At 58.5% G+C, this 26,032-nt stretch overlaps 1 protein-coding gene across 1 annotated transcript in view; it reads right to left on the bottom strand.

The window, feature by feature from the left end:
- LOC142486204 (pyridoxal kinase-like) overlaps positions 1-15,763 on the bottom strand; it is a 46,981-nt gene extending 31,218 nt beyond the window's left edge. Inside the window, exon 1 of the mRNA XM_075584843.1 lies at positions 15,375-15,763. Within this exon, the coding sequence (XP_075440958.1) occupies positions 15,375-15,537 (163 nt within the window). The 5' untranslated portion in view covers positions 15,538-15,763. The remainder of the gene's footprint in view (positions 1-15,374) is intronic.
- Between the last annotated feature and the right edge of the window lie 10,269 nt (positions 15,764-26,032).

The raw sequence follows: 26,032 nt of genomic DNA, 5'->3' as shown, positions 1-26,032 counted from the left end.
TGTGAGAGACACAGGCAGACACAGACAGAACTGGAAGCCCTGGGAGGTGAGACTGTGCCAGCGATGTGAGCTAGGAGAGGTGTGTGAGAGACACAGGCAGAACTGGAAGCCCCGGGAGATGAGACTGTGCCAGCGATGTGAGCTAGGAGAGGTGTGTGAGAGACACAGGCAGACACAGACAGAACTGGAAGCCCTGGGAGGTGAGACTGTGCCAGCGATGTGAGCTAGGAGAGGTGTGTGAGAGACACAGGCAGACACAGACAGAACTGGAAGCCCTGGGAGGTGAGACTGTGCCAGAGATGTGAGCTAGGAGAGGTGTGTGAGAGACACAGGCAGAACTGGAAGCCCCGGGAGGTGAGACTGTGCCAGCGATGTGAGCTAGGAGAGGTGTGCGAGAGACAGGCAGACACAGACAGAAATGGAAGCCCCGGGAGATGAGGCTGTACCAGCGATGTGAGCTAGGAGAGGTGTGTGAGAGACACAGGCAGACACAGACAGAACTGGAAGCCCTGGGAGGTGAGACTGTGCCAGAGATGTGAGCTAGGAGAGGTGTGTGAGAGACACAGGCAGAACTGGAAGCCCCGGGAGATGAGACTGTGCCAGCGATGTGAGCTAGGAGAGGTGTGTGAGAGACACAGGCAGACACAGACAGAACTGGAAGCCCTGGGAGGTGAGACTGTGCCAGCGATGTGAGCTAGGAGAGGTGTGTGAGAGACACAGGCAGACACAGACAGAACTGGAAGCCCTGGGAGGTGAGACTGTGCCAGAGATGTGAGCTAGGAGAGGTGTGTGAGAGACACAGGCAGACACAGACAGAACTGGAAGCCCTGGGAGGTGAGACTGTGCCAGCGATGTGAGCTAGGAGAGGTGTGTGAGAGACACAGGCAGAACTGGAAGCCCCGGGAGATGAGACTGTGCCAGCGATGTGAGCTAGGAGAGGTGTGTGAGAGACACAGACAGACACAGACAGAACTGGAAGCCCCGGGAGATGAGACTGTGCCAGCGATGTGAGCTGGGAGAGGTGTGTGAGAGACACAGACAGACACAGACAGAACTGGAAGCCCCGGGAGATGAGGCTGTGCCAGCGATGTGAGCTAGGAGAGGTGTGTGAGAGACACAGGCAGACACAGACAGAACTGGAAGCCCTGGGAGGTGAGACTGTGCCAGCGATGTGAGCTAGGAGAGGTGTGTGAGAGACACAGACAGACACAGACAGAACTGGAAGCCCCGGGAGATGAGGCTGTGCCAGCGATGTGAGCTAGGAGAGGTGTGTGAGAGACACAGGCAGACACAGACAGAACTGGAAGCCCTGGGAGGTGAGACTGTGCCAGCGATGTGAGCTAGGAGAGGTGTGTGAGAGACACAGGCAGAACTGGAAGCCCCGGGAGATGAGACTGTGCCAGCGATGTGAGCTAGGAGAGGTGTGTGAGAGACACAGACAGACACAGACAGAACTGGAAGCCCCGGGAGATGAGACTGTGCCAGCGATGTGAGCTGGGAGAGGTGTGTGAGAGACACAGACAGACACAGACAGAACTGGAAGCCCCGGGAGATGAGGCTGTGCCAGCGATGTGAGCTAGGAGAGGTGTGTGAGAGACACAGGCAGACACAGACAGAACTGGAAGCCCTGGGAGGTGAGACTGTGCCAGCGATGTGAGCTAGGAGAGGTGTGTGAGAGACACAGACAGACACAGACAGAACTGGAAGCCCCGGGAGATGAGGCTGTGCCAGCGATGTGAGCTAGGAGAGGTGTGTGAGAGACACAGGCAGACACAGACAGAACTGGAAGCCCTGGGAGGTGAGACTGTGCCAGCGATGTGAGCTAGGAGAGGTGTGTGAGAGACACAGGCAGAACTGGAAGCCCCGGGAGATGAGACTGTGCCAGCGATGTGAGCTAGGAGAGGTGTGTGAGAGACACAGGCAGACACAGACAGAACTGGAAGCCCTGGGAGGTGAGACTGTGCCAGCGATGTGAGCTAGGAGAGGTGTGTGAGAGACACAGGCAGACACAGACAGAACTGGAAGCCCTGGGAGGTGAGACTGTGCCAGCGATGTGAACTAGGAGAGGCGTGAGAGACACAGGCAGACACAGGCAGAACTGGAAGCCCCGGGAGATGAGACTGTGCCAGCGATGTGAGCTAGGAGAGGTGTGTGGGAGACACAGGCAGACACAAACAGAACTGGAAGCCCTGGGAGGTGAGACTGTGCCAGCGATGTGAACTAGGAGAGGCGTGAGAGACACAGGCAGACACAGGCAGAACTGGAAGCCCTGGGAGGTGAGACTGTGCCAGCGATGTGAACTAGGAGAGGCGTGAGAGACACAGGCAGACACAGGCAGAACTGGAAGCCCCGGGAGATGAGACTGTGCCAGCGATGTGAGCTAGGAGAGGTGTGTGGGAGACACAGGCAGACACAAACAGAACTGGAAGCCCCGGGAGATGAGACTGTGCCAGCGATGTGAGCTAGGAGAGGTGTGTGAGAGACACAGGCAGACACAGACAGAACTGGAAGCCCCGGGAGATGAGGCTGTACCAGCGATGTGAGCTAGGAGAGGTGTGTGAGAGACACAGGCAGACACAGACAGAACTGGAAGCCCTGGGAGGTGAGACTGTGCCAGAGATGTGAGCTAGGAGAGGTGTGTGAGAGACACAGGCAGAACTGGAAGCCCCGGGAGGTGAGACTGTGCCAGCGATGTGAGCTAGGAGAGGTGTGCGAGAGACAGGCAGACACAGACAGAAATGGAAGCCCCGGGAGGTGAGACTGTGCCAGCGATGTGAGCTAGGAGAGGTGTGTGAGAGACAGGCAGACACAGACAGAAATGGAAGCCCCGGAAGGTGAGACTGTGCCAGCGATGTGAGCTAGGAGAGGTGTGTGAGAGACACAGGAAGAACTGGAAGCCCCGGGAGATGAGACTGTGCCAGCGATGTGAGCTAGGAGAGGTGTGTGAGAGACAGGCAGACACAGACAGAAATGGAAGCCCCGGGAGATGAGGCTGTACCAGCGATGTGAGCTAGGAGAGGTGTGTGAGAGACACAGGCAGACACAGACAGAACTGGAAGCCCTGGGAGGTGAGACTGTGCCAGAGATGTGAGCTAGGAGAGGTGTGTGAGAGACACAGGCAGAACTGGAAGCCCCGGGAGATGAGACTGTGCCAGCGATGTGAGCTAGGAGAGGTGTGTGAGAGACACAGGCAGACACAGACAGAACTGGAAGCCCTGGGAGGTGAGACTGTGCCAGCGATGTGAGCTAGGAGAGGTGTGTGAGAGACACAGGCAGACACAGACAGAACTGGAAGCCCTGGGAGGTGAGACTGTGCCAGCGATGTGAACTAGGAGAGGCGTGAGAGACACAGGCAGACACAGGCAGAACTGGAAGCCCCGGGAGATGAGACTGTGCGAGCGATGTGAGCTAGGAGAGGTGTGTGGGAGACACAGGCAGACACAAACAGAACTGGAAGCCCCGGGAGATGAGACTGTGCCAGCGATGTGAGCTAGGAGAGGTGTGTGAGAGACACAGGCAGACACAGACAGAACTGGAAGCCCCGGGAGATGAGGCTGTACCAGCGATGTGAGCTAGGAGAGGTGTGTGAGAGACAGGCAGACACAGACAGAAATGGAAGCCCCGGAAGGTGAGACTGTGCCAGCGATGTGAGCTAGGAGAGGTGTGTGAGAGACACAGGAAGAACTGGAAGCCCCGGGAGATGAGACTGTGCCAGCGATGTGAGCTAGGAGAGGTGTGTGAGAGACAGGCAGACACAGACAGAAATGGAAGCCCCGGGAGATGAGGCTGTACCAGCGATGTGAGCTAGGAGAGGTGTGTGAGAGACACAGGCAGACACAGACAGAACTGGAAGCCCTGGGAGGTGAGACTGTGCCAGAAATGTGAGCTAGGAGAGGTGTGTGAGAGACACAGGCAGAACTGGAAGCCCCGGGAGGTGAGACTGTGCCAGCGATGTGAGCTAGGAGAGGTGTGTGAGAGAGACAGGCAGACACAGACAGAACTGGAAGCCCCGGGAGGTGAGACTGTGCCAGCGATGTGAGCTAGGAGAGGTGTGTGAGAGACAGGCAGACACAGACAGAAATGGAAGCCCCGGGAGGTGAGACTGTGCCAGCGATGTGAGCTAGGAGAGGTGTGTGAGAGACACAGGAAGAACTGGAAGCCCCGGGACATGAGACTGTGCCAGCGATGTGAGCTAGGAGAGGTGTGTGAGAGACAGGCAGACACAGACAGAAATGGAAGCCCCGGGAGGTGAGACTGTGCCAGCGATGTGAGCTAGGAGAGGTGTGTGAGAGACACAGGCAGACACAGACAGAACTGGAAGCCCTGGGAGGTGAGACTGTGCCAGAGATGTGAGCTAGGAGAGGTGTGTGAGAGACACAGGCAGAACTGGAAGCCCCGGGAGATGAGACTGTGCCAGCGATGTGAGCTAGGAGAGGTGTGTGAGAGACACAGGCAGACACAGACAGAACTGGAAGCCCTGGGAGGTGAGACTGTGCCAGCGATGTGAGCTAGGAGAGGTGTGTGAGAGACACAGGCAGACACAGACAGAACTGGAAGCCCTGGGAGGTGAGACTGTGCCAGCGATGTGAGCTAGGAGAGGTGTGTGAGAGACACAGGCAGAACTGGAAGCCCCGGGAGATGAGACTGTGCCAGCGATGTGAGCTAGGAGAGGTGTGTGAGAGACACAGACAGACACAGACAGAACTGGAAGCCCCGGGAGATGAGACTGTGCCAGCGATGTGAGCTGGGAGAGGTGTGTGAGAGACACAGACAGACACAGACAGAACTGGAAGCCCTGGGAGGTGAGACTGTGCCAGCGATGTGAGCTAGGAGAGGTGTGTGAGAGACACAGGCAGAACTGGAAGCCCCGGGAGATGAGACTGTGCCAGCGATGTGAGCTAGGAGAGGTGTGTGAGAGACACAGACAGACACAGACAGAACTGGAAGCCCCGGGAGATGAGACTGTGCCAGCGATGTGAGCTGGGAGAGGTGTGTGAGAGACACAGACAGACACAGACAGAACTGGAAGCCCCGGGAGATGAGGCTGTGCCAGCGATGTGAGCTAGGAGAGGTGTGTGAGAGACACAGGCAGACACAGACAGAACTGGAAGCCCTGGGAGGTGAGACTGTGCCAGCGATGTGAGCTAGGAGAGGTGTGTGAGAGACACAGACAGACACAGACAGAACTGGAAGCCCCGGGAGATGAGGCTGTGCCAGCGATGTGAGCTAGGAGAGGTGTGTGAGAGACACAGGCAGACACAGACAGAACTGGAAGCCCTGGGAGGTGAGACTGTGCCAGCGATGTGAGCTAGGAGAGGTGTGTGAGAGACACAGGCAGAACTGGAAGCCCCGGGAGATGAGACTGTGCCAGCGATGTGAGCTAGGAGAGGTGTGTGAGAGACACAGGCAGACACAGACAGAACTGGAAGCCCTGGGAGGTGAGACTGTGCCAGCGATGTGAGCTAGGAGAGGTGTGTGAGAGACACAGGCAGACACAGACAGAACTGGAAGCCCTGGGAGGTGAGACTGTGCCAGCGATGTGAACTAGGAGAGGCGTGAGAGACACAGGCAGACACAGGCAGAACTGGAAGCCCCGGGAGATGAGACTGTGCCAGCGATGTGAGCTAGGAGAGGTGTGTGGGAGACACAGGCAGACACAAACAGAACTGGAAGCCCCGGGAGATGAGACTGTGCCAGCGATGTGAGCTAGGAGAGGTGTGTGAGAGACACAGGCAGACACAGACAGAACTGGAAGCCCCGGGAGATGAGGCTGTACCAGCGATGTGAGCTAGGAGAGGTGTGTGAGAGACACAGGCAGACACAGACAGAACTGGAAGCCCTGGGAGGTGAGACTGTGCCAGAGATGTGAGCTAGGAGAGGTGTGTGAGAGACACAGGCAGAACTGGAAGCCCCGGGAGGCGAGACTGTGCCAGCGATGTGAGCTAGGAGAGGTGTGCGAGAGAGACAGGCAGACACAGACAGAACTGGAAGCCCCGGGAGGTGAGACTGTGCCAGCGATGTGAGCTAGGAGAGGTGTGTGAGAGACAGGCAGACACAGACAGAAATGGAAGCCCCGGAAGGTGAGACTGTGCCAGCGATGTGAGCTAGGAGAGGTGTGTGAGAGACACAGGAAGAACTGGAAGCCCCGGGAGATGAGACTGTGCCAGCGATGTGAGCTAGGAGAGGTGTGTGAGAGACAGGCAGACACAGACAGAAATGGAAGCCCCGGGAGATGAGGCTGTACCAGCGATGTGAGCTAGGAGAGGTGTGTGAGAGACACAGGCAGACACAGACAGAACTGGAAGCCCTGGGAGGTGAGACTGTGCCAGAGATGTGAGCTAGGAGAGGTGTGTGAGAGACACAGGCAGAACTGGAAGCCCCGGGAGGTGAGACTGTGCCAGCGATGTGAGCTAGGAGAGGTGTGTGAGAGAGACAGGCAGACACAGACAGAACTGGAAGCCCCGGGAGGTGAGACTGTGCCAGCGATGTGAGCTAGGAGAGGTGTGTGAGAGACAGGCAGACACAGACAGAAATGGAAGCCCCGGGAGGTGAGACTGTGCCAGCGATGTGAGCTAGGAGAGGTGTGTGAGAGACACAGGAAGAACTGGAAGCCCCGGGAGATGAGACTGTGCCAGCGATGTGAGCTAGGAGAGGTGTGTGAGAGACAGGCAGACACAGACAGAAATGGAAGCCCCGGGAGGTGAGACTGTGCCAGCGATGTGAGCTAGGAGAGGTGTGTGAGAGACACAGGCAGACACAGACAGAACTGGAAGCCCTGGGAGGTGAGACTGTGCCAGAGATGTGAGCTAGGAGAGGTGTGTGAGAGACACAGGCAGAACTGGAAGCCCCGGGAGATGAGACTGTGCCAGCGATGTGAGCTAGGAGAGGTGTGTGAGAGACACAGGCAGACACAGACAGAACTGGAAGCCCTGGGAGGTGAGACTGTGCCAGCGATGTGAGCTAGGAGAGGTGTGTGAGAGACACAGGCAGACACAGACAGAACTGGAAGCCCTGGGAGGTGAGACTGTGCCAGCGATGTGAGCTAGGAGAGGTGTGTGAGAGACACAGGCAGAACTGGAAGCCCCGGGAGATGAGACTGTGCCAGCGATGTGAGCTAGGAGAGGTGTGTGAGAGACACAGACAGACACAGACAGAACTGGAAGCCCCGGGAGATGAGACTGTGCCAGCGATGTGAGCTGGGAGAGGTGTGTGAGAGACACAGACAGACACAGACAGAACTGGAAGCCCTGGGAGGTGAGACTGTGCCAGCGATGTGAGCTAGGAGAGGTGTGTGAGAGACACAGGCAGAACTGGAAGCCCCGGGAGATGAGACTGTGCCAGCGATGTGAGCTAGGAGAGGTGTGTGAGAGACACAGACAGACACAGACAGAACTGGAAGCCCCGGGAGATGAGACTGTGCCAGCGATGTGAGCTGGGAGAGGTGTGTGAGAGACACAGACAGACACAGACAGAACTGGAAGCCCCGGGAGATGAGGCTGTGCCAGCGATGTGAGCTAGGAGAGGTGTGTGAGAGACACAGGCAGACACAGACAGAACTGGAAGCCCTGGGAGGTGAGACTGTGCCAGCGATGTGAGCTAGGAGAGGTGTGTGAGAGACACAGACAGACACAGACAGAACTGGAAGCCCCGGGAGATGAGGCTGTGCCAGCGATGTGAGCTAGGAGAGGTGTGTGAGAGACACAGGCAGACACAGACAGAACTGGAAGCCCTGGGAGGTGAGACTGTGCCAGCGATGTGAGCTAGGAGAGGTGTGTGAGAGACACAGGCAGAACTGGAAGCCCCGGGAGATGAGACTGTGCCAGCGATGTGAGCTAGGAGAGGTGTGTGAGAGACACAGACAGAACTGGAAGCCCCGGGAGATGAGACTGTGCCAGCGATGTCAGCTAGGAGAGGTGTGTGAGAGACACAGGCAGACACAGACAGAACTGGAAGCCCTGGGAGGTGAGACTGTGCCAGCGATGTGAGCTAGGAGAGGTGTGTGAGAGACACAGGCAGAACTGGAAGCCCCGGGAGATGAGACTGTGCCAGCGATGTGAGCTAGGAGAGGTGTGTGAGAGACACAGACAGAACTGGAAGCCCTGGGAGGTGAGACTGTGCCAGCGATGTGAGCTAGGAGAGGTGTGTGAGAGACACAGGCAGAAACAGACAGAACTGGAAGCCCCGGGAGATGAGACTGTGCCAGCGATGTGAGCTAGGAGAGGTGTGTGAGAGACACAGGCAGACACAGACAGAACTGGAAGCCCCGGGAGATGAGGCTGTGCCAGCGATGTGAGCTAGGAGAGGTGTGTGAGAGTCAGGCAGACACAGACAGAACTGGAAGCCCCGGGAGATGAGACTGTGCCAGCGATGTGAGCTGAGAGGTGTGTGAGAGACACAGGCAGACACAGACAGAACTGGAAGCCCCGGGAGATGAGACTGTGCCAGCGATGTGAGCTGAGAGGTGTGTGAGAGACACAGACAGAACTGGAAGCCCCGGGAGATGAGACTGTGCCAGTGATGTGATCTAGGAGAGGTGTGGAGAGGTGTGTGAGAGACACAGGCAGACACAGACAGAACTGGAAGCCCCGGGAGATGAGACTGTGCCAGCGATGTGAGCTAGGAGAGGTGTGTGAGAGACACAGCCAGAACAGGAAGCCTCGGGAGATGAGACTGTGCCAGCGATGTGAGCTAGGAGAGGTGTGTGAGAGACACAGGCAGACACAGACAGAACTGGAAGACCCGGGAGGTGAGACTGTGGCAGCGATGTGAGGTAGGAGAGGTGTGTGAGAGACACAGGCAGAACTGGGAGGCGAGAGAGAGGAATGGGGGACAGAGAGAAAGGGGAAGAGAGAAGGGAAGTGAAGAGCGAGAAAGAGGGAGGGGAGGGAAGGGAGGGAAGGGAGGGAGGGGAGGGTGTGGCGATAGGCTTGGCCGGCCTTCCTTAATAAAGGGGGAGCCCGGCTGGCTGCCCCTGAAACCATATGGTATGGGCTGAGAGTGTCAGCTCTTGTGTCCAAATGTTGGTTCTCTGTGTTTTAAAACTGCAATGTATTATGTTTGTCCTGTGATTTAAACCCAGGTTGGTGACAAAAGGCAGTCTGAATTAGCATGTGAATTACATGTGGATTAGCATTTCAATGCCCCAGCTCAGGAAGGGTTTCCAAGCCCAAATCTCCCCAATGTATTTCCCTTATAAGTATAAGGTTCCCCAGAGTATATTCTGTAAGGAAGTGTACTTTATATTGTGTTTTAATGTTTACTATAAGGTTCTATACAGAAAGCACAGGCATATGGTTAATATGCTGGCTAGTTTGCATAGATTCCATAGTTCAAAGAGGAGAGGAATGGCAGAGGGGGGAAACCATTTGGTGAGCAGGATGTTCAGATTGGGATGTCTTTGTCTTACTAGACACCACGGAGCCAGGGAAAAAGAAAACGGCCCTGGATGTCAGAACTGATAAGCAAGGTTTCTATTGGCAAGTTTTGAATTTATCCCTCCTATCAGTGAATGCGTAATTTCAATCCCTGCTTTAATTGGCTATTACACTCCTCAATGATTTAGATAGGAATTCAGCCTATATAAGAGCGTGCAGTAAAAGCAGCTCTCTCTCTCTTTTTCCTGTTGGAGATCTGAAGACAAGCAGCTGCTGGCAGGCCTCTCACTTCTGATGCTTCTGTGAAAGAGCTATTCACACCTGGAAGCATGGGGAGGCCTAGCCAGCAGGCTGGATTTCGGTCCAGGAGCCCAAGGTCCTATCAAGGTAAGCCTTTGCTGAACAGGCGCCTTGCAACTAGGAAAGGGTAGATCGCTTCCCCAGGCCCCCGTAAGTGTGTATATTCTCTGTTTCTTGTATTTCTGTGTGTTTCCGAGGTCTTGTCCGAATAAACCGCAATTTATTTTACTGCCTGTTTTGCCTTGTGACTGATCCCTTAAATATAAATGTGTATTGGGCCTGCCCTCCCGTGACAGGCTTATTTTCTGGTGGCAGCGGTGGGATCATAGGGCTTTGCACTATAACTTCCTGCGGGGAATTATAGGACAAAGTGAGCTTGTGGATTGCAAGCTCTCAAAACAAGTAGTTTCGGAAAACACGCTATACAAAGCAGGGAATCACACTGTTCAGTGTCGCTTAGGTTATTAGTGCCTGAAAGGAGAAGATGTGGTCCCCAACAGGAAGGTATGTGTCCTGGGATCGTGCATCTGTGATTGGCCGGTGTGAGAAGTATGGGTTACCTACCCACGGCAGACCCATGGCAGTCCTATGCCAGGACTTGGAGTGGCATGAAGCCCGCGGGGCTGACTGCACTCCTGGGGTAGTAGCTGCGGCCACTACCCGGGCGCTTCGGTCTGGACGGTACCGGTCCTGGAGTCGGGCAGCCGTGACTGCCCGATGTAAAAGCTATATGCTGCCAGTGCATAGGCAGTCTAGGGCATCCCTAGAAAAGGAACTGGAGTGGCATGAAGCCCGCGGGGCTGAATGCACTCCCGAGGTAGCGGTCCTAGCCACTACCGGCGGGACAGTGAGCCCGGAGAGCGAGCCCCTCAAGAGTGTCTTGGAGGGGGACCTCAACCCTCCTGTGGCTCCCCCTGAAGCCGTTCTTACCACGGTATGCGAACTGCTAACACTCTATGCCCGGTTGTGTCCGAACGCGACGGTAAAGCAGAGGATGCAGTTCTGCCCAGTAGTAGAGCGCGTTGCGGGATGCATTGCCCTCCTCCCACCTGGGGAGAGGGCTGGAGAAACCTGGGCCGTGGTACTGAGCGCCCAGGCGGCAGATGGTGTGTCCACGGGGCACCGTCCCAGAAGCGGGTCGTAACCCCCGCAGGAGTGCCAGTGAATCAGGCACTCCACAGAGCTGACACTCTCCTCCGGGAGAGTCAGCTGAAGGCCAAGGTGGCAGAGGGAGTGATCAGCCATGCTGATGCTGGGGATCTTGTCTCCCTGAAAGCCACCGTGCTGGCTGAGGATGGTGCCACCCCGGCACCATGCCTCGTGGTCCCCGGAAGGGCGACCGGTGCTGCATCCACCCAGATGGTGGAGGGATGTGTGTCCCACAAGACACAGCCCAAGCAGCAGGTCCAGAACTCCGCAGGTGTGCCGGTGGAGCTAGTGCCATCGGTAGTTGCACCCCCTCTAGTCTCAGAGCAGGGGAGGGAGCAGCTTAGCGCCAAGGGAGTTGCTGGAGAGGGCAGCTGCACTGAGTCCAGTGATGCTGCCCACAGGAAAGCCTCTGTGTTGGCCGAGGGTACCACTCTGGTGCCCTGCCTTGTGTCCACCCCAGTGGTGGAGGGCTGTGTGCCGGCATGGGCACAGTCGGAGAAGTGGGTCTTAACCCCCACGGGTGTGCTTGTGAGCCGGGTAGTCCCAGGAGCTGACACTCTATTCCCAGAGTTCAGTTGAATGCCAATGTGGCTGAGGGAGAGATCCGCCAAGCTGATGCTGGGGATCGTGCCTCCCTGCAAGTCACCATGATGGCGGAGGATGGTGCCACGCGGGTGCCATGCCTCATGGCCGCCAAAAGGGCGACCAGTTGTGTGCCAGCATGGCCACAGGAAAAGGAGCGGGTCCCAAACCCCGCCGGTGTGCCAGTGACTCAGGCACTCCCCAGAGCTGACCCTCTATTCCCAGAGTGTCAAGTGAACACCGATGTGGCTGAGGGAGAGATCAGCCAAGCTGATGCTGGGGATCGTGCCTCCCTGCAAGCCACCATGATGGCGGAGGATGGTGCCACGCGGGTGCCATGCCTCATGGCCTCCAAAATGGCGACCAGCTGTGTGCCAGCATGGCTACAGGCAGAGAAGCGGGTAGTGACCCCCGCTGCAATTCCTGGTGCCCCCCGATCCAGTAACCCTAGTCTGGGGCAACGTTCCCTAGCTACAGAGAAGACGACCGGTGAGATGCTGTCCCCTGAACTCAAGCAGCCAGCAGCCGTGCAGCAGCTCCAGGAAAAGACACAGTCAGCGATCCCTGCAGCCCCTGCCAGCGACACAGCTATGGAGCTTCCAGATGAGCAGCAGTCTACAGCCATCGGGCAGGAGGACCAACCGGTCCACAAAGATTTGTTTTTGCATCCAGGGGTCCCAGGCAATCGGCAGGCGATCGGCCTGGGGGTCCCCTGCAACAAGGTACTTCCTGGGCAGCCTGACCCAGGCACCGGTTCCCAGAGACAGGGGGACCGGTGATGGTACATAAAGAGGATGCTCTTGTGACCGCAGTCACAGAGAGCCACAGTTGGGCAGTTGCCCAGGCAGAGGTGCAGTCGGCACCAATGTCCACCAAATTTGTTTATGCTCCCCAACATTTGGAGCCCACATGCATGGAGGACCTCGAAGGGACCAGGCAGGTAAGTCAGACCATGCCCGACCAGTGTTCCCATGTGTATAATGTTCCCCACTGTGACCTTTTTTCTGACTGTGTGACAGACCGGGAACTACCGGAGCTCAGTGAGTGGTACCAAGAGATGGGGCAGGCAGATGCTGATTTGCTTGCGGACCATAGTAGGCATTTTGCCTGGGTACCAGCCCCTGGGACTCCTGCTAGTTCAGAGACAGCAAGGGGCCAGTTAGTGGTTCCTTGGAGGTTTAGGGCAGGCTCCGTGGAGCAAGGGGAGACAGCTCCCCAGCTCGCAGCTCCCCTCTGGGAGTGGAAGCGAAAGGCGTTAGGGAGACCGAGGGTCCCTGCTATGGGTGAGCAAAGCAGGACCCGGTGTACTGATAGCCCAGGGGTCAGCAGCCCCACCATCAGACTGAGTACAGTGTCTTGATGGAGAGGGAGCGGATAGAGAGGGAGGTCAGGGACATACAAGGGTACTATAGGGATTTAGTGACCCACTACAGTGCTCTAACTGACCCCCGGACTAAGGCGATTGACCAGAGGGCAGTGGTGCTGGCAGCCTGGTTCCCAGAATGTGGACCAGCATTTCAATGTCTGCAGCGGATCCTTGCCCTGTTGAATTTGGACTATGGAGGCAAGGGGTCCAATCATGCTGGAGGACTTAACCAGCCAGATGGACTCCGTTTCTTCCTGGCAACCTCAATTTTTTCAGGCTCAGCAAGCTACCTGATGATGGTGACTGTCCTGGCGCCTTCATAATTGAGGGGGGAGGTGTGGCGATAGGCTTGGCCGGCCTTCCTTAATAAAGGGGGAGCCTGGCTGGCTGCCCCTGAAACCATATGGTATGGGCTGAGAGTGTCAGCTCTTGTGTCCAAATGTTGGTTCTCTGTGTTTTAAAACTGCAATGTATTATGTTTGTCCTGTGATTTAAACCCAGGTTGGTGACAAAAGGCAGTCTGAATTAGCATGTGAATTACATGTGAATTAGCATTTCAATGCCCCAGCTCAGGAAGGGTTTCCAAGCCCAAATCTCCCCAATGTATTTCCCTTATAAGTATAAGGTTCCCCAGAGTATATTCTGTAAGGAAGTGTACTTTATATTGTGTTTTAATGTTTACTATAAGGTTCTATACAGAAAGCACAGCATATGGTTAATATGCTGGCTAGTTTGCATAGATTCCATAGTTCAAAGAGGAGAGGAATGGCAGAGGGGGGAAACCATTTGGTGAGCAGGATGTTCAGATTGGGATGTCTTTGTCTTACTAGACACCGCGGAGCCAGGTATAAAACGGCTCTGGATGTCAGAACTGATAAGCAAGGTTTCTATTGGCAAGTTTTGAATTTATCCCTCCTATCAGGGAATGCGTAATTTCAATCCCTGCTTTAATTGGCTATTACACCCCTCAATGATTTAGATAGGAATTCAGCCTATATAAGAGCGTGCAGTAAAAGCAGCTCTCTCTCTCTCTCTCTTTTTCCTGTTGGAGATCTGAAGACAAGCAGCCTCTGGCAGGCCTCTCACTTATGATGCTTCTGTGAAAGAGCTATTCACACCTGGAAGCATGGGGAGGCCTAGCCAGCAGGCTGGATTTCGGTCCAGGAGCCCAAGGTCCTATCAAGGTAAGCCTTTCCTGAACAGGCGCCTTGCAACTAGGAAAGGGTAGATCTCTTCCCCAGACCCCCGTAAGTGTGTATATTCTCTGTTTCTTGTATTTCTGTGTGTTTCCGAGGTCTTGTCCGAATAAACCGCAATTTATTTTACTGCCTATTTTGCCTTGTGACTGATCCCTTAAATATAAATGTGTATTGGGCCTGCCCTCCCGTGACAGAGGGAAGGGAGGGGAGGGAGGGGAGGAAAGGGGAGGGAGGGGAGCGGGGGAGGGAGGGGAGCGGGGGGAGGGAGGGGAGGGGGAGGGGGGAGGGGGGAGGGGAGAGAGAGGAATGGGGGACAGAGAGAGAAAGGGGAAGAGAAGGGAAGTGAAGAGCGAGAAAGAGGGAGGGGAGAGAGGGAAGAGAGGGTGAGAGAGAGAGAGGGGGAGGGAGAGAGAGAGAGAGAGAGAAGGGGTTAGTGAGAGAGAGAGGGGAAGGGGGCAAAAGAGAAAGGGAGGGAAAGGGGGAGAAAGAGAAAGGGAGGGAAAGGGGGAGAAAGAGAAAGGGAGGGGAAGGGGAGAAAGAGAAACGGAGGGAAAGGGGGAGAGAGAGGGATGGGAAGTGGGAGATAGGGAGGGGAAGGGGGAGAGAGAGGGAGGGAAGGGGGAGAGATAGGGAGGGGAAGGGGGAGAGATAGGGAGGGGAAGGGGGAGAGATAGGGAGGGGAAGGGGGAGAGATAGGGAGGGGAAGGGGGAGAGATAGGGAGGGGAAGGGGGAGAGACAGGGAGGGGAAGGGAGAGAGAGGAAGGGGGAGAGAGAAAGAGAGGAAGTGGGTCTTGAGAGAGAGGGGAAGGGGGGAGAAAGAGGGAGGGGAGAGAAATGGTGGGGAGAAGGGGAGAGAAGGGGGGGAGGGAGGTGAGAGAGGGGAGAGAGGGAGGGAGGGGAGAGAGGGGAAAGAGGGAGGGGAGAGAGAGGAGAGAGGGAGGGAGGGGAGAGAGGGAGGGGAGAGAGGGAGGGGAGAGAGGGAGGGGAGAGAGGGAGGGGAGAGAGGGAGGGGAGAGAGGGAGGGGAGAGGGAGAGAGGGAGGGGAGAGGGAGAGAGGGAGGGGAGAGGGAGAGAGGGGAGGGAGAGAGAGGGAAGAGAGGGTGAGAGAGAGAGGGTGAGAGAGAGAGAGGGAGAGAGAGGAATGGGGGACAGAGAGAAAGAGGAAAAGAGAAGGGAAGTGAAGAGCGAGAAAGAGAGGCAGCAGAGGGATGAGAAGTGAGCAAGGGAGTAAAGGGGTGAGTGTTAGAGACACAGGTAACACTGGGAGAGTTCCCAAGGGGGAGGAATAAGAGAGGGACCTAGGACCATAAGAGAGAAGAGGGAAAGACACAGAGATGGAGATAGTGAGGAGAGGGTCTCTCCGTGTGGTGGGTGAGTGCTTAGGGGGTCTCCAGGGTCCTCACCATTCCTCTGGCTCCCCAGCGTGATAAGATACTCAGGTCCACGAGAGGAAGGAAGATCCGAGCTAGTTATAACCACCATGTGTGGTCCCATACCGTGCAGTATGTCCATCACCTGCGGAGAGACCGAGAGAGAGCTTAGAGAGAGACCGTGCAGTATGTCCATCACCTGCGGAGAGACCGAGAGACCGAGAGAGAGACGTGAGAGAGACCGTGCAGTATGTCCATCACCTGCGGAGCCACGAGAGGGAATGCTCAGAGAGAGACGTGAGAGAGAGATTGTGTAGGTTGGGTATAGCGGGAGGAGAGGTTGTTATGGTGGGAGGAGAGGCTGGGTATAGCGGGAGGAGAGGTTGGGTATAGCGGGAGGAGAGGTGGGGCATAGCGGGAGGAGAGGTTGGGCATAGCGGGAGGAGAGGTTGGGCATAGCGGGAGGAGAGGTTGGGCATAGCGGGAGGAGAGGTTGGGCATAGCGGGAGGAGAGGTTGGGCATAGCGGGAGGAGAGGTTGGGCATAGCGGGAGGAGAGGTTGGGCATAGCGGGAGGAGAGGTTGGGCATAGCGGGAGGAGAGGTTGGGCATAGCGGGAGGAGAGGTTGGGCATAGCGGGAGGAGAGGTTGGGTATAGCGGGAGGAGAGGTTGGGTATAGCGGGAGGAGAGGTTGGGTATAGCGGGAGGAGAGGTTGGGTATAGCGGGAGGAGAGGTTGGGTATAGCGGGAGGAGAGGTTGGGTATAGCGGGAGGAGAGGTTGGGTATAGCGGGAGGAGAGGTTGGGTATAGCGGGAGGAGAGGTTGGGTATAGCGGGAGGAGAGGTTGGGTATAGTGTGAATCTCCCTGTGTGTCCTGTGTGAGTCTCCCTGTGTATCATGTGTGAGTCTTCCTGTGTGAGTCTCCCTGTGTGAGTATCCCTGTGTGAGTCTCCCTGTGTGAGTCTCCCTGTGTGAGTCTCCCTGTGTGAGTCTCCCTGTGTGAGTCTCCCTGTGTGAGTCTCCCTGTGTGAGTCTCCCTGTGTGAGTCTCCCTGTGTGAGTCTCCCTGTGTGAGTCTCCCTGTGTGAGTCTCCCTGTGTGAGTCTCCCTGCGTGAGTCTCCCTGTGTGCCCTGCGTGTGTCTCCCTGTGTGCCCTGCGTGTGTCTCCCTGTGTGCCCTGCGTGTGTCTCCCTGTGTGCCCTGCGTGTGTCTCCCTGTGTGCCCTGCGTGTGTCTCCCTGTGTGCCCTGCGTGTGTCTCCATGTGTGCCCTGCGTGTGTCTCCCTGTGTGCCCTGCGTGTGTCTCCCTGTGTGTGTCTCCCTGTGTGTGTCTCCCTGTGTGCCCTGCGTGTGTCTCCCTGTGTGTGTCTCCCTGTGTGCCCTGCGTGTGTCTCCCTGTGTGTGTCTCCCTGTGTGCCCTGCGTGTGTCTCCCTGTGTGCCCTGCGTGTGTCTCCCTGTGTGCCCTGCGTGTGTCTCCCTGTGTGCCCTGCGTGTGTCTCCCTGTGTGCCCTGCGTGTGTCTCCCTGTGTGTGTCTCCCTGTGTGTGTCTCCCTGTGTGCCCTGCGTGTGTCTCCCTGTGTGTGTCTCCCTGTGTGCCCTGCGTGTGTCTCCCTGCGTGTGTCTCCCTGTGTGCCCTGCGTGTGTCTCCCTGCGTGTGTCTCCCTGTGTGCCCTGCGTGTGTCTCCCTGTGTGTCTCCCTGTGTGCCCTGCGTGTGTCTCCCTGTGTGCCCTGCGTGTCTCCCTGTGTGCCCTGCGTGTGTCTCCCTGTGTGCGTCTCCCTGTGTGCCCTGCGTGTGTCTCCCTGTGTGCCCTGCGTGTGTCTCCCTGTGTGCCCTGCGTGTGTCTCCCTGTGTGTGTCTCCCTGTGTGCCCTGCGTGTCTCCCTGTGTGTGTCTCCCTGTGTGTGTCTCCCTGTGTGCCCTGCGTGTGTCTCCCTGTGTGTGTCTCCCTGTGTGCAATGCGTGTGTCTCCCTGTGTGCCCTGCGTGTCTCGGTGTATCCTCTGTGGAGTGTCCTGAGCCCGTTATGCACTGTCTGTATTCTGCTGTAAGCCACGAGCTTGCCGATAAGGGGGCAGCTTCCCGGACACAGTGCGCCTGTTCAGCACAATGGACAGAGAACCTGCGTGAGACCTGCAGCATCTCCTGCCCCGTGCCCGGCTAGCTGACTATTATAGACTACAAGACCAGCCAGGTCCTGCTCCGGCAGCATCTCCTGCCCCGTGCCCGGCTAGCTGACTATTATAGACTACAGGACCAGAGAGGCCCTGCTCCGGCAGCATCTCCTGCACCGTGCCCGGCTAGCTGACTATTATAGACTACAGGACCAGCCAGGTCCTGCTCCGGCAGCATCTCCTGCCCCGTGCCCGGCTAGCTGACTATTATAGACCACAGGACCAGCCAGGCCCTGCTCCGGCAGCATCTCCTGCCCCGTGCCCGGCTAGCTGACTATTATAGACTACAGGACCAGCCAGGTCCTGCTCCGGCAGCATCTCCTGCCCCGTGCCCGGCTAGCTGACTATTATAGACTACAAGACCAGAGAGGTCCTGCTCCGGCAGCATCTCCTGCCCCGTGCCCGGCTAGCTGACTATTATAGACTACAGGACCAGCCAGGTCCTGCTCCGGCAGCATCTCCTGCCCCGTGCCCGGCTAGCTGACTATTATAGACTACAAGACCAGAGAGGTCCTGCTCCGGCAGCATCTCCTGCCCCGTGCCCGGCTAGCTGACTATTATAGACCACAGGACCAGCCAGGCCCTGCTCCGGCAGCATCTCCTGCCCCGTGCCCGGCTAGCTGACTATTATAGACCACAGGACCAGCCAGGCCCTGCTCCGGCAGCATCTCCTGCCCCGTGCCCGGCTAGCTGACTATTATAGACCACAGGACCAGAGAGGCCCTGCTCCGGCAGCATCTCCTGCCCCGTGCCCGGCTAGCTGACTATTATAGACCACAGGACCAGCCAGGCCCTGCTCCGGCAGCATCTCCTGCCCCGTGCCCGGCTAGCTGACTATTATAGACCACAGGACCAGCCAGGCCCTGCTCCGGCAGCATCTCCTGCCCCGTGCCCGGCTAGCTGACTATTATAGACCACAGGACCAGAGAGGCCCTGCTCCGGCAGCATCTCCTGCCCCGTGCCCGGCTAGCTGACTATTATAGACTACAGGACCAGCCAGGTCCTGCTCCGGCAGCATCTCCTGCCCCGTGCCCGGCTAGCTGACTATTATAGACCACAGGACCAGCCAGGTCCTGCTCCGGCAGCATCTCCTGCCCCGTGCCCGGCTAGCTGACTATTATAGACTACAGGACCAGCCAGGTCCTGCTCCGGCAGCATCTCCTGCCCCGTGCCCGGCTAGCTGACTATTATAGACTACAGGACCAGCCAGGTCCTGCTCCGGCAGCATCTCCTGCCCCGTGCCCGGCTAGCTGACTATTATAGACTACAAGACCAAAGAGGTCCTGCTCCGGCAGCATCTCCTGCCCCGTGCCCGGCTAGCTGACTATTATAGACTACAGGACCAGCCAGGTCCTGCTCCGGCAGCATCTCCTGCCCCGTGCCCGGCTAGCTGACTATTATAGACTACAGGACCAGAGAGGCCCTGCTCCGGCAGCATCTCCTGCCCCGTGCCCGGCTAGCTGACTATTATAGACTACAGGACCAGAGAGGTCCTGCTCCGGCAGCATCTCCTGCCCCGTGCCCGGCTAGCTGACTATTATAGACTACAGGACCAGCCAGGTCCTGCTCCGGCAGCATCTCCTGCCCCGTGCCCGGCTAGCTGACTATTATAGACTACAGGACCAGCCAGGTCCTGCTCCGGCAGCATCTCCTGCCCCGTGCCCGGCTAGCTGACTATTATAGACTACAGGACCAGCCAGGTCCTGCTCCGGCAGCATCTCCTGCCCCGTGCCCGGCTAGCTGACTATTATAGACTACAGGACCAGCCAGGTCCTGCTCCGGCAGCATCTCCTGCCCCGTGCCCGGCTAGCTGACTATTATAGACTACAAGACCAGAGAGGTCCTGCTCCGGCAGCATCTCGTGCCCCGTGCCCGGCTAGCTGACTATTATAGACTACAGGACCAGCCAGGTCCTGCTCCGGCAGCATCTCCTGCCCCGTGCCCGGCTAGCTGACTATTATAGACTACAAGACCAGAGAGGTCCTGCTCCGGCAGCATCTCCTGCCCCGTGCCCGGCTAGCTGACTATTATAGACCACAGGACCAGCCAGGCCCTGCTCCGGCAGCATCTCCTGCCCCGTGCCCGGCTAGCTGACTATTATAGACCACAGGACCAGAGAGGCCCTGCTCCGGCAGCATCTCCTGCCCCGTGCCCGGCTAGCTGACTATTATAGACTACAGGACCAGAGAGGCCCTGCTCCGGCAGCATCTCCTGCCCCGTGCCCGGCTAGCTGACTATTATAGATTACAGGACCAGCCAGGTCCTGCTCCGGCAGCATCTCCTGCCCCGTGCCCGGCTAGCTGACTATTATAGACTACAGGACCAGCCAGGTCCTGCTCCGGCAGCATCTCCTGCCCCGTGCCCGGCTAGCTGACTATTATAGACTACAGGACCAGCCAGGTCCTGCTCCGGCAGCATCTCCTGCCCCGTGCCCGGCTAGCTGACTATTATAGACTACAGGACCAGCCAGGTCCTGCTCCGGCAGCATCTCCTGCCCCGTGCCCGGCTAGCTGACTATTATAGACTACAAGACCAGAGAGGTCCTGCTCCGGCAGCATCTCCTGCCCCGTGCCCGGCTAGCTGACTATTATAGACTACAGGACCAGCCAGGTCCTGCTCCGGCAGCATCTCCTGCCCCGTGCCCGGCTAGCTGACTATTATAGACTACAAGACCAGAGAGGTCCTGCTCCGGCAGCATCTCCTGCCCCGTGCCCGGCTAGCTGACTATTATAGACTACAAGACCAGAGAGGTCCTGCTCCGGCAGCATCTCCTGCCCCGTGCCCGGCTAGCTGACTATTATAGACCACAGGACCAGCCAGGCCCTGCTCCGGCAGCATCTCCTGCCCCGTGCCCGGCTAGCTGACTATTATAGACCACAGGACCAGCCAGGCCCTGCTCCGGCAGCATCTCCTGCCCCGTGCCCGGCTAGCTGACTATTATAGACTACAAGACCAGAGAGGTCCTGCTCCGGCAGCATCTCCTGCCCCGTGCCCGGCTAGCTGACTATTATAGACCACAGGACCAGCCAGGTCCTGCTCCGGCAGCATCTCCTGCCCCGTGCCCGGCTAGCTGACTATTATAGACTACAGGACCAGAGAGGTCCTGCTCCGGCAGCATCTCCTGCCCCGTGCCCGGCTAGCTGACTATTATAGACTACAAGACCAGCCAGGTCCTGCTCCGGCAGCATCTCCTGCCCCGTGCCCGGCTAGCTGACTATTATAGACTACAAGACCAGAGAGGTCCTGCTCCGGCAGCATCTCCTGCCCCGTGCCCGGCTAGCTGACTATTATAGACTACAGGACCAGCCAGGTCCTGCTCCGGCAGCATCTCCTGCCCCGTGCCCGGCTAGCTGACTATTATAGACCACAGGACCAGCCAGGCCCTGCTCCGGCAGCATCTCCTGCCCCGTGCCCGGCTAGCTGACTATTATAGACTACAAGACCAGAGAGGTCCTGCTCCGGCAGCATCTCCTGCCCCGTGCCCGGCTAGCTGACTATTATAGACCACAGGACCAGCCAGGTCCTGCTCCGGCAGCATCTCCTGCCCCGTGCCCGGCTAGCTGACTATTATAGACTACAGGACCAGAGAGGTCCTGCTCCGGCAGCATCTCCTGCCCCGTGCCCGGCTAGCTGACTATTATAGACTACAAGACCAGCCAGGTCCTGCTCCGGCAGCATCTCCTGCCCCGTGCCCGGCTAGCTGACTATTATAGACTACAGGACCAGCCAGGTCCTGCTCCGGCAGCATCTCCTGCCCCGTGCCCGGCTAGCTGACTATTATAGACTACAAGACCAGCCAGGTCCTGCTCTAGAGGCTTTGGAGGAACTGAAGACTTTATTTTCTCCAGCCGGGGAACGCGGACGCTCTTCCCGTTCCCAGAGGCTGGGAAATCATCACTTCTTCTGACCCTTTCCTGCCGCGAGCTGCTCCCTGGTTTTGGGGACTCCCGCTTTCAGGGAACTGTGACTTACTCGGCCCTCGTGGCAAACTCCATCTCACCTCCCAAAGTCTCAGGGGGGGGGAGAGGTGGGCATGACTGGGTAACATGGGAGGGAGAGGTGGGCGTGATTGGGTAACATGGGGGGGAGAGGTGGGCGTGACTGGGTAACATGGGGGGAGAGGTGGGCGTGACTGGGTAACATGGGAGGGAGAGGTGGGCGTGACTGGGTAACATGGGGGGGAGAGATGGGCGTGACTGGGTAACATGGGGGGGAGAGATGGGCGTGACTGGGTAACATGGGGGGGAGAGATGGGCGTGACTGGGTAACATGGGAGGGAGAGGTGGGCGTGACTGGGTAACATGGGTGGAGAGGTGGGCGTGACTGGGTAACATGGGAGGAGAGGTGGGCGTGACTGGGTAACATGGGAGGAGAGGTGGGCGTGACTGGGTAACATGGGAGGAGAGATGGGCGTGACTGGGTAACATGGGAGGAGAGATGGGCGTGACTGGGTAACATGGGGGGGAGAGATGGGCGTGACTGGGTAACATGGGGGGAGAGGTGGGCGTGACTGGGTAACATGGGGGGAGAGGTGGGCGTGACTGGGTAACATGGCGGGGAGAGGTGGGCGTGACTGGGTAACATGGGAGGGAGAGGTGGGCGTGACTGGGTAACATGGGGGGGAGAGGTGGGCGTGACTGGGTAACATGGGAGGGAGAGGTGGGCGTGACTGGGTAACATGGGAGGGAGAGGTGGGCGTGACTGGGTAACATGGGAGGGAGAGGTGGGCGTGACTAGGTAACATGGGAGGGAGAGGTGGGCGTGACTGGGTAACATGGGGGGAGAGGTGGGCGTGACTGGGTAACATGGGGGGGAGAGATGGGCGTGACTGGGTAACATGGGAGGGAGAGGTGGGCGTGACTGGGTAACATGGGAGGGAGAGGTGGGCGTGACTGGGTAACATGGGGGGGAGAGGTGGGCGTGACTGGGTAACATGGGGGGGAGAGGTGGGCGTGACTGGGTAACATGGGAGGGAGAGGTGGGCGTGACTGGGTAACATGGGGGGGAGAGATGGGCGTGACTGGGTAACATGGGGGGGAGAGGTGGGCGTGACTGGGTAACATGGGGGGGAGAGGTGGGCGTGACTGGGTAACATGGGGGGGAGAGGTGGGCGTGACTGGGTAACATGGGGGGGGAGAGGTGGGCGTGACTGGGTAACATGGGGGGGAGAGGTGGGCGTGACTGGGTAACATGGGAGGGAGAGGTGGGCGTGACTGGGTAACATGGGGGGGAGAGGTGGGCGTGACTGGGTAACATGGGAGGGAGAGGTGGGCGTGACTGGGTAACATGGGAGGGAGAGGTGGGCGTGACTGGGTAACATGGGAGGGAGAGGTGGGCGTGACTGGGTAACATGGGAGGGAGAGGTGGGCGTGACTGGGTAACATGGGAGGGAGAGGTGGGCGTGACTGGGTAACATGGGAGGGAGAGATGGGCGTGACTGGGTAACATGGGGGGGAGAGGTGGGCGTGACTGGGTAACATGGGGGGAGAGGTGGGCGTGACTGGGTAACATGGGAGGAGAGGTGGGCGTGACTGGGTAACATGGGGGGGAGAGATGGGCGTGACTGGGTAACATGGGGGGGAGAGATGGGCGTGACTGGGTAACATGGGGGGGGAGAGATGGGCGTGACTGGGTAACATGGGGGGGGGGAGAGATGGGCGTGACTGGGTAACATGGGTGGAGAGGTGGGCGTGACTGGGTAACATGGGGGGGAGAGATGGGCGTGACTGGGTAACATGGGGGGGAGAGATGGGCGTGACTGGGTAACATGGGGGGGAGAGATGGGCGTGACTGGGTAACATGGGTGGAGAGGTGGGCGTGACTGGGTAACATGGGAGGAGAGGTGGGCGTGACTGGGTAACATGGGAGGAGAGGTGGGCGTGACTGGGTAACATGGGGGGGGAGAGGTGGGTTTGACTGGGTAACATGGGGGGGGAGAGGTGGGCGTGACTGGGTAACATGGGAGGGAGAGGTGGGCGTGACTGGGTAACATGGGGGGAGAGGTGGGCGTGACTGGGTAACATGGGGGGGAGAGATGGGCGTGACTGGGTAACATGGGGGGAGAGATGGGCGTGACTGGGTAACATGGGGGAGAGGTGGGCGCGACTGGGTAACATGGGGGGAGAGGTGGGCGCGACTGGGTAACATGGGGGGGAGAGGTGGGCGTGACTGGGTAACATGGGAGGGAGAGGTGGGCGTGACTGGGTAACATGGCGGGGAGAGGTGGGCGTGACTGGGTAACATGGGAGGGAGAGGTGGGCGTGACTGGGTAACATGGGGGGGAGAGATGGGCGTGACTGGGTAATATGGGGGGAGAGGTGGGCGTGACTGGGTAACATGGGGGGGAGAGATGGGCGTGACTGGGTAACATGGGGGGGAGAGGTGGGCGTGACTGGGTAACATGGGGGGGAGAGGTGGGCGTGACTGGGTAACATGGGGGGAGAGGCGGGCGTGACTGGGTAACATGGGGGGAGAGGTGGGCGTGACTGGGTAACATGGGGGGAGAGGTGGGCGTGACTGGGTAACATGGGGGGGAGAGGTGGGCGTGACTGGGTAACATGGGGGGGAGAGATGGGCGTGACTGGGTAACATGGGGGGGAGAGATGGGCGTGACTGGGTAACATGGGGGGGAGAGATGGGCGTGACTGGGTAACATGGGTGGAGAGGTGGGCGTGACTGGGTAACATGGGGGGGAGAGATGGGCGTGACTGGGTAACATGGGAGGGAGAGGTGGGCGTGACTGGGTAACATGGGGGGGAGAGGTGGGCGTGACTGGGTAACATGGGAGGGAGAGGTGGGCGTGACTGGGTAACATGGGGGGGAGAGGTGCGCGTGACTGGGTAACATGGGAGGGAGAGGTGGGCGTGACTGGGTAACATGGGGGGGAGAGATGGGCGTGACTGGGTAACATGGGGGGAGAGGTGGGCGTGACTGGGTAACATGGGGGGGAGAGATGGGCGTGACTGGGTAACATGGGGGGAGAGGTGGGCGTGACTGGGTAACATGGGGGGGAGAGGTGGGCGTGACTGGGTAACATGGGAGGGAGAGGTGGGCGTGACTGGGTAACATGGGGGGAGAGGTGGGCGTGACTGGGTAACATGGGAGGGAGAGGTGGGCGTGACTGGGTAACATGGGAGGGAGAGGTGGGCGTGACTGGGTAACATGGGAGGGAGAGGTGGGCGTGACTGGGTAACATGGGGGGAGAGGTGGGCTTGACTGGGTAACATGGGGGGGAGAGGTGGGCGTGACTGGGTAACATGGGAGGAGAGGTGGGCGTGACTGGGTAACATGGGGGGAGAGGTGGGCTTGACTGGGTAACATGGGGGGGAGAGGTGGGCGTGACTGGGTAACATGGGAGGAGAGGTGGGCGTGACTGGGTAACATGGGGGGAGAGGTGGGCTTGACTGGGTAACATGGGGGGGAGAGGTGGGCGTGACTGGGTAACATGGGAGGGAGAGGTGGGCGTGACTGGGTAACATGGGGGGGAGAGATGGGCGTGACTGGGTAACATGGGGGGGAGAGATGGGCGTGACTGGGTAACATGGGGGGGAGAGATGGGCGTGACTGGGTAACATGGGGGGGAGAGATGGGCGTAACTGGGTAACATGGGGGGGAGAGGTGGGCGTGACTGGGTAACATGGGAGGAGAGATGGGCGTGACTGGGTAACATGGGGGGGAGAGATGGGCGTGACTGGGTAACATGGGAGGGAGAGATGGGCGTGACTGGGTAACATGGGGGGGAGAGGTGGGCGTGACTGGGTAACATGGGGGGGAGAGGTGGGCGTGACTGGGTAACATGGGAGGAGAGATGGGCGTGACTGGGTAACATGGGGGGGAGAGATGGGCGTGACTGGGTAACATGGGGGGGAGAGATGGGCGTGACTGGGTAACATGGGGGGGAGAGATGGGCGTGACTGGGTAACATGGGGGGGAGAGATGGGCGTGACTGGGTAACATGGGGGGAGAGGTGGGCGTGACTGGGTAACATGGGAGGGAGAGGTGGGCGTGACTGGGTAACATGGGGGGGAGAGATGGGCGTGACTGGGTAACATGGGGGGGAGAGATGGGCGTGACTGGGTAACATGGGGGGGAGAGATGGGAGTGACTGGGTAACATGGGGGGGAGAGATGGGCGTGACTGGGTAACATGGGAGGAGAGGTGGGCGTGACTGGGTAACATGGGAGGAGAGATGGGCGTGACTGGGTAACATGGGGGGGAGAGATGGGCGTGACTGGGTAACATGGGGGGGAGAGATGGGCGTGACTGGGTAACATGGGAGGGAGAGGTGGGCGTGACTGGGTAACATGGGTGGAGAGGTGGGCGTGACTGGGTAACATGGGAGGAGAGGTGGGCGTGACTGGGTAACATGGGAGGAGAGGTGGGCGTGACTGGGTAACATGGGAGGAGAGATGGGCGTGACTGGGTAACATGGGGGGGAGAGATGGGCGTGACTGGGTAACATGGGGGGGAGAGATGGGCGTGACTGGGTAACATGGGGGGGAGAGGTGGGCGTGACTGGGT

Source organism: Ascaphus truei, unplaced genomic scaffold, assembly GCF_040206685.1.
Source record: "Ascaphus truei isolate aAscTru1 unplaced genomic scaffold, aAscTru1.hap1 HAP1_SCAFFOLD_779, whole genome shotgun sequence".
In the NCBI taxonomy this organism is placed as follows: Eukaryota; Metazoa; Chordata; class Amphibia; order Anura; family Ascaphidae; genus Ascaphus; species Ascaphus truei.
The sequence above is the reverse complement of the archived record's forward strand: the minus strand, read 5'-3'. Positions and strand labels throughout refer to the sequence as shown.